Genomic DNA, 10,734 nt, shown 5'->3' on the forward strand with positions numbered 1-10,734 from the left:
ACCTCCATTGGTCTTACAAGTAAGGCATGTTAAGAGCTCTTACTAATAATTTGAAGAGAGCTAAACAGTCGCTCGTAGATATAAATTTTACCATACAAGCAAACTAAGATTTGAGAAAGGTTTTGATTGAATAGTGTCTACCATCATTCAGGGTATTAAATATATATAACTTTTATGAGATTGTGATGCCTTCTATGCCTTTTTTCAATACAACTTGCCATATTTCAATTAATTTTTATCTTAAATGATAATAAAAACTATATATATTTTCTCGTTTGGGGTAGTAATAAATGAGTTAATTATTGACATATAGTTCAAAAAGTAGATTGCTTTGCAACTTATAATCCTTTTTATTAATTTTTTTTTTATTTGGGTAGAAATAAGAAGACGTCATTTAGAATACTGAAAGGGATATGTTTGAAAATGCCATAAATTAGCCTCATAACTAAAGATGGAGGGAAATGGTGTGTGTGTGTGTGTGTGTGTATATATATATATATACGTAAATTTGAAACTCGGAGGAATAACTATTCCTTGCATATTCCTAATTATTTCATTGAAGACATTATAAGTAATAAATACACATTCCCATAATGAAATATGAGCATAGTCATTCCCTAATGAAAAGTTTCACGTTATTATTATTTACTTATAGTAATACCAGAATTTCTTATTCAACTAATTGTAACTAACCAATTAAAATTAGTCTATTACTTACAATATGAATTCTACGGACCAAACAAAACCTTAAAATTTTGTGAAAATTAGCAAAACTTTAATATATTTTTATATCATGCCTTGGTATTTTTATATTATGTCTTGCTTAAATTCAAATTTTAAAATTCAAAATTTAAATTTCAAACTCCTAAATATAATGCGAAATTAGTTAGAGGTGAAATAAAGTAAATATTTAGATGATGAATATATAAGTTGTAAAAATTAATTTAACAAATAAATCATTTAAAGATTATAGTTCAAATGAGTGAATTTGCACGTGTGTGGCCCAACATTTAGTAGCTTGCCAAAACTCAACTCCTAATCCAAACAAGCCACAATGTGCATTAAATTTTAGAGGTCCAAATGAGTTCACACTTAGGCTGGAAATAAGGAAGTATTCTCTTTTTCTTTTTTTTGCGAAGGGGACAAAGGCAAATTTTTCAAAAATCTTTGGTCGAGTTAATTGAACAATTCCTTTAAATTATTAGTCCAACTAAAATTCGAATCATAAAATGATTAACCCAATTTTGGAATGAATTTTCTATGATCTTCAAATTTTCTAACCCCACAGTCACGTCTAAAGTTTTAACTGCAGGAGAATGTATTTAGCGAAATGGGTGTTGAGAGAGGCACACAGTTTCCCTTTGGACTATCCGCTTCAAGATTTTAAAAACCATCAGTGGTAAACAGAGAGTGCACATTTAAGGAAGGGTGCTGGCAAACGAGGCCACCATCGTTTGCGTCTTTAATTTGTTTGTGGATTTCTTGTCACCGACTACTCCTTTCGAGCCCGTCCTCCCCATACTTCCCCCCTTGAGAGAGAAATAGAGAGGCAGGGAAGAAGCTGTTTCTGGATCATCATCTTCGTTAATCATCACCGGCATCAATGGAGAAGCACAAGTGCAAGATATGCAACAGGCGTTTCTCGAACGGCAGAGCATTGGGGGGTCACATGAGGTCTCACATGGCGAAACTCCCAATTCCTCCCAAGACCCAGAAGCCCGATGAACCCAGAGACCCCTCGGACACGCCTCCGTCCGAGCTCTCTTTCATGGCGGATTCTGTTTCTGCAGTTCACGACAGGGAGAGCGAGGCAGAGTCGTCCCGCACCCCCGCCCAGAAGCGCCCCAAATGGGCTCATAGATCGGCTGAGCAGGGGAGCTCTGTTTCCGACACAACCCCTGAAGAAGAAGTTGCTCTCTGTCTCATGATGCTCTCCAGAGACAAATGGACAATCCCGATGAAAGAACAGGAAGAAGAAGAGGAAGAAGAGGAAGAAGATGAGGAAGAAGAAGAGGAAGAGAAGCCCAAGATGGGATTTAAAGATGAGAACTTTAGCAGGAAGCAGAGCACAAAAGCAAGGAGCACAGCCATGTACAGATGCAATACATGTAAGAAGCTGTTCAGATCTTATCAGGCACTGGGGGGTCACAGGGCAAGCCACAAGAAGATCAGGGTTCAGTCCATTGGCGAAGAGGCTGGGCCAAGTGGGTTTGGTGAAAATGGCAATAACAATTCTATGGATCACAGAACCTTTGAATGTTCATTCTGCTTCAAGGTTTTTGACTCAGGCCAAGCTTTGGGTGGGCACAAGAAAGTTCACTTCTCCAATGCAGCCACTGCAAGTAGTTCAGCCAGGACTGTTCCAAAGATCATAGATCTCAATTTGCCTGCTCCTCAGGATGATGATGATATAAGCCACATCGAGCTTTCTGCAGTCTCGGATGCAGCCATGCATCACCCGTTGATCATATGAGCAGCAATTATCAAATCGCAGGAGTGAAAAGTTCAAGTTTTTTCGTGATAATTTAGAGGTATGCCTTCAATTTTTGTGTATATCCAATCCAATCCAATCCAATCCAATCCAATCTGGTGTGAGATTGCTTCATAGATCAAAGTTTTAGCAACTTGGGATAAGTGGTTTATGTTAATTTGCTCTCTATCTCCATCGTGATCATGACCATGACTATGACCGTGACCATGACCATATCTTCTTCTTGCTGTTGTTGTTCTTCATTTTGTTTATTCTCCTAGTAATGCTTGCCAGAAATCCATGACTCTGCAATGGCCAATAGCCATAGTCAATGGCTCTTAAAGACTGCAATTAGAGGCTGATTTAGTGCATCCATTAATGGAGATAAAAAAGGGAATGGTCGTGAATTCTAAAATATTATTTTAATGCACCCATTTACTCTCGTTAAAGATTAATATTACGAGTCTTCAAGTTAATTTCATTGGGAGTTTCTCAAATGGAGTAGTTACACTGAAGCTGCCCCTGTTTCTGCCCCCTGCATGGTGCAGATCCAGCTGGTCTTCGCTAACAAATTTCCCCTGTTTTTCTCTCCTCAAAATTCCTAGAAAGAGAAAGAAAAGAGGAGAGAGAATCAAAGGGATTTGTTTTTTTGTTTGGATATGAGCCAACCGTGGCTTCTACCTGTCACCACTACCGTTTGGTTGTATAGAAGAATCTGTGCTGCTCTGCCTCATCTCCTTTGTATCAACGCAATCCCCTGCTTTTGGAAGTTTGGGTAATTTTTACGATGGTGTGGTGTGATGTGGCGGTGAATCCCCTGCCCCTAACCTCCCAATCAGCACCCCTCGGTGACATGATTATATGTGGAGGATGGGACCCACCCTATGATCCTCTTTTACTAAAAGTACCCTTTGCAGGTCAATTTCAAGAAAGTCCTTTGGATTGAGGAAATTCTTGAGATTTATCAAACCTAATTTTTGCAAATTTGACGGCTACAAATCAGCCATCTTGATTTGTTATCTCCACCTTTTTCTTTTATGGTATTTTAGATAGTTATTATTATTATTATTATTATTATTATGGTTATTAGTACTCTTGTTATTGTTATAATTATATTAAATGACTTTTGAGAATTAGATTTTCACTTGACAAAGTTTTTAAAGTATGTTTAAGCCCATTTGAGGTTGATGTCTGCTTTTCTGGAGTGAGATGATATCGAATAACTTTATTAAAATTGTGTCGAAAATATAAGAGATTTTTGTTTTAGTCATTTGCTTTTGAATTAGAACTTTTTATTGTTTGTCGTTGATTGATTAGACTATTTTTTTGGTCTCGTATATGCTTGTGTTCTCATGTTTGTTGTTCTCTAAGAAAGCACCCATCTAACAAGCTTAAGCAACTTTTAGATCGTCTGTATCAAGTTATTTATATTTTGTTTCTACACCTTCACTTGATCTTTTAGATTCGCTTGAGCTAGCTTTATGATGAGAATTAATGTTTCCTTTGTTTGAGAAAAAAAAAAACAAAGATGAGAGAAAAAAAAATTTATATGAAAAAAAGTGAGAAGAAAAAACAATAGAGCTTGTTTAGTGGAGTTTTCGATATGTTTGATTAGGCATGCTAATTGGCCGGGGGAAAAAAAATTAGGGCATGTATATCTGGTTTTCGATGTACTTGGAATGCATTTAAGGTGTTTGGTAAGCATTCAAAGTGGTAGTCAACTTGAGAACAAGATATTACTTTTGCTTTAACACATACCGAGAGTAATAAATAATAAGTGGGATAATTAACCCAAGATTTGCCTCATTTACATATCTATAATTAACTATTTGCTTTTGAATGAAGACTTTTCATTGTTTATCGTTGATTGATTCGACTACTTTTTTGGTCTTGTATATGCTTGTGTTCCCATATTTTGTTATTCTCTAAGAAAGTACCCTTCTAACAAGCTCAAACAACTTTTAGATCGTGTGTACCACGTTATATATGTTTTGTTTCTAAAACTTTATTTGATTTTTCATGATTCGCTTGTGTTGGCTTTATGACAAGAATTAATACTTCCTTTGTTTAGAAAAAAAAAGAGGTAAAAATGAGAGAAAATAAATTTATATGGAAAAAAAAATGAAAAGAGAGAAAAAAAATTTAGGGCAAGTTTAGTGGAGCTTTGGCATATTTGATTAGGCATACTAATAGAATGAGATTGCTATAGTTCTGTTTAGAATTTAAGGGTTCATAGTCCGATTTTCAATGTACTTGAGACAGAGTTAAGGTGTTAAGTAAACATTCAAAGTGGTAGTCAGTTTCAGAACGAGATATTGCTTTTGCCCCAACACAGATCTAGGATAATAAGTAACAAATGGGATAATTAACATAAAATTTGCCTCTTTTACATTCCTACGATTATTATTTGTAAAAGTATTTTAAAAGACTGAATCCTAAAAATGTCTGTGTGAATTTTTTTTTTTTTTTTTTTGAACTTGGATATAATCGAAAATTCCCAACCTTTATTTGTTGTCATCAATCACAGTTAGTCATCGTCGTTGACCCCTAGCTGCTACCAACCATTGCTAACTAGTGACCATTGTCCACCACCATTACCAATTGCCACCACCATCGGCAAGCACCACACATGGTTGTCCGCCTAGCGAATAAAAGAAGAAAAAAGAATATGTTCTGAATTAGAAGGGTACTTCCTTAGAAAACAACAAAATATGGGAACACAAGTATATACGAGACCAAAAAACCTAGTCGAATCAATCAACGACAAACAATGAAAAGTCTTAATTCAAAAGTAAATAGTAATCATAGAGATGCAAATGAGGCAAATCTTGGGTTAACTATCTCACTTATTACTTATTACTCCTCGATCTGTGTTAGGGCAAAAGGGATATCTTGTTCTCAAATTGACTATCACTTTGACTGTTTACCAAACACCCTCAAATTCGTTTAAATACATCTAAAACCAAGTAAATGCCCTAATTTTTTTTCTTTTATCTCAATCCATTAGCATGCCTAATCAAACATGTCGAAAACTCCACTAAACATGCCTTAATTTTTTTTCTTTTTCACTTTTTTTCGTAAACAACATATAAATAACGTGATACAGACGATTCAAAAGTTGTTTGACCTTGTTAGATTGGTACTTTCTTCGAGAACAACAAATATGAGTAGACAAGCATATACGAGATCAAAAAAGTAGTCGAATCAATCAATTTTAATAACTTTATTAAAATCGTGCTGAAAAAATAATGGATTTTTGTTTTAGTCATTTACTTTTGAATTAGCCAAATTCTTTTTTTTTTTTTTTTTTGAAAACTAAGTTTTATTTTAATTATCCAAACATTTTTTTGAATTCAAAAAATCAGCTACAATTGTCTATTTTCATTTTCAAGAACAACAATTTAAATAGAAGTTTTTAACCCTCCCAACTTAGGTAAGATAGAAAACTAGAGATGGTTAAGTCACTTAATCCATTTACAAGTGATTGATATTTTTACCATTAAAAAATTTATCCAAGGGCATTTGAGTCCTTTTCATGGATTGATTGGAGGTTTAGATTGGATTTGTTCCTATAACTCCTCTCACCGCTCTTAAAATTTGAACTTCAAATCTCTAACATACAAATTTCAAAGGTTTAACCCCTAAAATATATTAATAAGTAATATCTCTAATTCTGAGTACCATCTCCCGCAAACGTTAGTCTACTTTATTATCTACTCCTCTTATTATTGCGAATAAGTTGAGTCCGACTGAGATAACTTTTAATTTGGTCAAATTTTAGTTGTTTAATAAACAAGTTTCAAAATTGTTTCCACTTAACTTGTTTATTAAATGAGCAGAGCTCAATATAGAATCACTCATTAATATAAATAAATAAATGTATAGGTTCATTTTGCAGCCTTATTTGTAATACTCTTATTTATATTTTACTAACAATATTTTGAAGAAATTTCAACGATAAATAATCATAATTTGATGATAATATATTACTTAGTAGGTTTACTTATTAGGTTTAATTGTTTAACCACATTTCATTGTAGACTATTAGTCAAGTCTCTATATTTTAGGTGATTTTCAATTATTGGTTTAAGTTAATTTTTCCTAAAAATTACCCAAAAATTGACGTGATTAGATAGTTTAACCTAATAATTGTTCAACAAAAAGAACCAAAAATTACCTTATTCTTATATCATTCAATTTTTTTTTATTTTTTTCTGCTAATCAAACATAACGATGTTTTTTAAAAAATAAAGTCATATAATTATAAAAAACCTACCCCATTAATTGATGAGTTGATCTATGAATGTAGAATATTTTTAGGCGAGAGAGAGAGAGAGAGAGAGATATGAAGGTATAAACTTAGGAATGATGAGAATCAATTTGTTTGGGGAAATCTAAAAAGTGGGAGAAAGCATATCAAAGCCTATTATCCTTTTTCCTGAAAAAGAGACATATGCTTTGGAATAGCCGACAGATTGGAGGGGGTAAAATCAGAAGCTCATATCTTCGGATTCATTTATCTATTACTAGAATAACATGTTATGCATGTGAATGATATGGCCAACTTCAATCCCCTCAATTTTTATTAGAAAGAAATTTGGAATGGTGGTGTTTTCAATAGGAGCATTTTTTTTCAATATTTTTTTCACAATTTATTTAAATATATTCAATAATTGGAGGGAGTCGATTTTTTTATAAATTATTTGTATTGAGAATGAAATAAAGTGATAGATGCTTTGACTCGATAACGTGTCATGGGAAGAAATAGTTTATTTATAAATAGTAGTCAACTTCCTAGAATTATCAAAGATTTGTATAGATTGGATAAAATTGGTATGACTTATATGAGATATGTTTAGTTGGTTTCTTTTTGGTATTGGTATATGTTTGTTTTCTTCTTTTATTTGGTTTGATGCATGTGGTGTTTTATTAGTTATTATGTAAGCTCCAAGTTTTCTTTTATTTTCACTATGTTCCTCCGTCATAAGTGAGAGTTATTAATAAACTTGAGACGAGACCGCTTTGTGGGTGGTTTCCGACTCTTTCTAAAATAATATATATATATATATATATATATTCAATAAGATACCAATAAAAATTTCTTAAAAAATACATAAAAGATAGAGGTTGAGGAAATTTTACGAGGCAAAATATGGAATAGTAATTTTTTTTTTTATAAAAAAAAAATCTATTTTATTGGACTGTTTTAAAAATATTAAAAATATAAATAAAAGAAGGAAATACTCTTTATCTATGTAATATATAATACTTTTATAAAAATATTGAGAGAAAAAATAAAAATGAACTTGAGAATGAGGAAATACTCTTTATCTATGTAATAGATAGTGCTTAGTGACATTAGTGTTACATACCTTAAATATACAAACCATTTAAATAATCCTTCCAAATTTGAAGGTAAAATATCATACATTTGGTAGGTCTTCCCGTCATTAAGTGACAAGACAGATAAGTATCGAAAAGTATGAAAAAAATTTGTCAACTATAATAATTATGCCTTCAATATTTAATAGCAAACCAATTTATAATTATAATTAATATATAAAAATACATTAAATTTATGATTAGAAATAATATTTGTCAACTATTAGACAAATTTAGAGAAATTGGGAGAAATAAATATAACTCCAAATTTGACTTGAAAGGAGTATAAATACCTATAATTTATTTTACAAATGGTTTCAACTAAAGACAGCCTAATGCTAAAACAAGTCTACTCTCTCTCTCTCTCTCTCTCTCTCTCTCTCTCTCTCTCTCTCTCTCTCTCTCTCTCTCTCTCTCTCTCATCTATGATGTAATCCACCATATCCCTTTTCCCTCCCAGTTGTACTCATCCATTCTCTTCACCTTACACTCATTCTTCTTTGTTTCTACTATTTTTTTTTATCATTTACATGACTTTCTGTGGATCCTCATGAAAACCTCTTGTGAACTAGGACATTTACTTTAAAACTTTTGATAGATGCTGGCATATGGGGTCCATTTCACTCAACTCACTATTTTCTCATCCCAATCTCTATTATTTAAAAAATAACAAGATATACTGACCTCCCTCGGACTTCTTTTAAAATTTTAAGAATTTTAGGAACCTCTCCTAAGATTTATAAAAAATACATAAATCTTTTCTTATATTTCATAAAAAAGATAATTTTTTGAGAAAAATGTTTATATCTTTTTAATAAACCTTAGGGGAGTTTTGTAACATTTTTGAAACCTCACGGAAGGTTTTTGTAGTAATTCGGGAAAAAAATAAAAAATAAAAAATAAAAAATTAAAATTAAGAGTAATTATTAATTAATTATTTAATTAAATTAAATAAATAAAAAGAAATAGTATAAAAGAAAAAAAAATTGGAATCAGGATATATATATATCCATTAGAAAGCTTCTTCAGGAAGCTAAGCATCTAATTTCAAATTGGATTTCATTTTGCTCTCATCTCTCTAGTACACTCTCACGCCTCAAACCTCACGCCTCCCTCCTCCGTCTTCCTCCTACCGGAGAGATGAGAGCATAATGAAATCCAATTTGACATTGGATACTTAGCTTCCTGAAGAAGCTTTCAAATATATATATCATCTCTCCAGTACACTCTCACGCCTCAAGCCTCACGCCTCCCTCCTCCGTCTTCCTCCTCTCTCTCCTTATTTTCTCGACTAATATTTGGCCGATCGTAAAACCGAAGATACTACTGGATTCCTATTTCCGCCACCGATATTTTTATCAAAGAGGATTTGTCGTGGGAGCGACATAGACACCACTCCTAGGGAAAGATATACCCCCTCTATTTCCTTAATTTCTCCTTAAATTTTCAAGTCTATTGACGATCGGGCACCACCATGGGATCCTAGTTTCAATCGTCGTTATTTTGGCCGAAATAAATTTTTAATTTGAGTTTCCTAAGCATCACTCCAAAGCGAGAGTGAGATTTGAGTAATTAAGTAAATTGATTATATTTGAGAGTTCAAATGTTTATTTGGAATTTATGAGCCTAAGAAATGTTAAAATAGTATTTTATTTATAATTAACTTAATTAAATTAGAATTATTGAATCAAGGTTCGGGTGAGCGTCGCAGGCATCATTTTGAGGTCCCTGTTGGCGTAGTTCAAGAAACCAGGTAAAGGGGAATATATATTAAACCAGGATTTTATGAATTAAACAGATAAAAAAATGGATAATTTATATATATGTATACGTTTTCTTATGAGTTAAAAATGTCAACTGTTTAAATTATGATTTCTGAGCCTAAAACTGTTTTATTAGTTATGTATATGTGAAAATGGACTGATAAAAGTGAAAGATTTTTCAGGATAATTATGTAAGAAATTAAAGGTATATTTTCAGTATATGAATGTTAAATGTAGGTTGACTTATTTTATAGGAAATGTATGAATTTTACTGTTAAATTGTGTAGCATGAGTACAATGGAAATTATGTGTAAATTATGTTATATGTATGAGACAGGTTATACAGGAAATGCAATGAGATTGAAAATGTGTTATGAATTATGCTGCATGTGATTGTTAATGTAACCATGAAAACAATGAACAGTTGAAAGAAGCTGTAGACTAACTGATGACAGCTGAAATGAGCTGTAATAGCAGGTTAGCGCATATCTATGTGAACTAACTGATGTATAGTTGAAAGGAGCTGTAGTACGAATACAAGGGAAATGAAATGAAAATGAGAATGAAATGAAATGTTAATGAAATGAAAATGAAATGTGAAATGTAAACGATGTAAAATGGGAAAGAGCCACATAAAGTGAAATGCTACGAAATGTCAAAAGTGAAAACATGAACATATGAGAAGTACATAATAAATGACAGACAGAATAATGTATTATGGTATTATCAGTATTTATGCTAGTATAATATGGTACGTATTATGGGCGGGGTAAACTCTCAGATGTAGTAGTAGGCTGCATAACGTATTAGCGTAGCGGGGAATTACTTGTATGGGCAAGTAAATTTTTTTATTCTCGGGAGTCTTCGCTGGTAAACTTTTATATGAACAATGTGAGTACGAGATTACTTTTTCACCTAAGGGCTTACTGAGTAAGGTAAGTGCTCTGATATGCTTCAGTTGTGACCATTGGTTGCCTAAAGTATTAGAGCAGAGAGGTACTACTTGTATGGATGTGTAATCACCCTAATCCTTAGGTATTCTCGTGGGTAAAATATCTTACATGTGTTTGATCAAACTCAAGAAAGGATTTTAGAAATTATAATACTGATTTGCAAATG

General features: G+C 32.5%; 1 protein-coding gene across 1 annotated transcript; it reads left to right on the plus strand.

Moving 5' to 3' along the window:
• The first annotated feature begins 1,360 nt into the window (after window positions 1–1,360).
• LOC131146867 (zinc finger protein ZAT9-like) lies at window positions 1,361–2,925 on the plus strand. The gene has a single exon (XM_058096695.1). The coding sequence runs from the start codon at window positions 1,604–1,606 to the stop codon at window positions 2,471–2,473; it is 870 nt and encodes a 289-aa protein (XP_057952678.1). The 5' UTR covers window positions 1,361–1,603; the 3' UTR covers window positions 2,474–2,925.
• The last annotated feature ends 7,809 nt before the right edge of the window (window positions 2,926–10,734 follow it).

The sequence above is a fragment of the Malania oleifera genome, chromosome 13 (assembly GCF_029873635.1).
Source record: "Malania oleifera isolate guangnan ecotype guangnan chromosome 13, ASM2987363v1, whole genome shotgun sequence".
Classification (NCBI taxonomy): domain Eukaryota; kingdom Viridiplantae; phylum Streptophyta; class Magnoliopsida; order Santalales; family Ximeniaceae; genus Malania; species Malania oleifera.

Coding starts and splice junctions, on each gene's coding strand:
- LOC131146867 (XM_058096695.1), top strand. CDS start 1,604: ATGGAGAAGCACAAGTGCAAGATATGCAACAGGCGTTTCTCGAACGGC.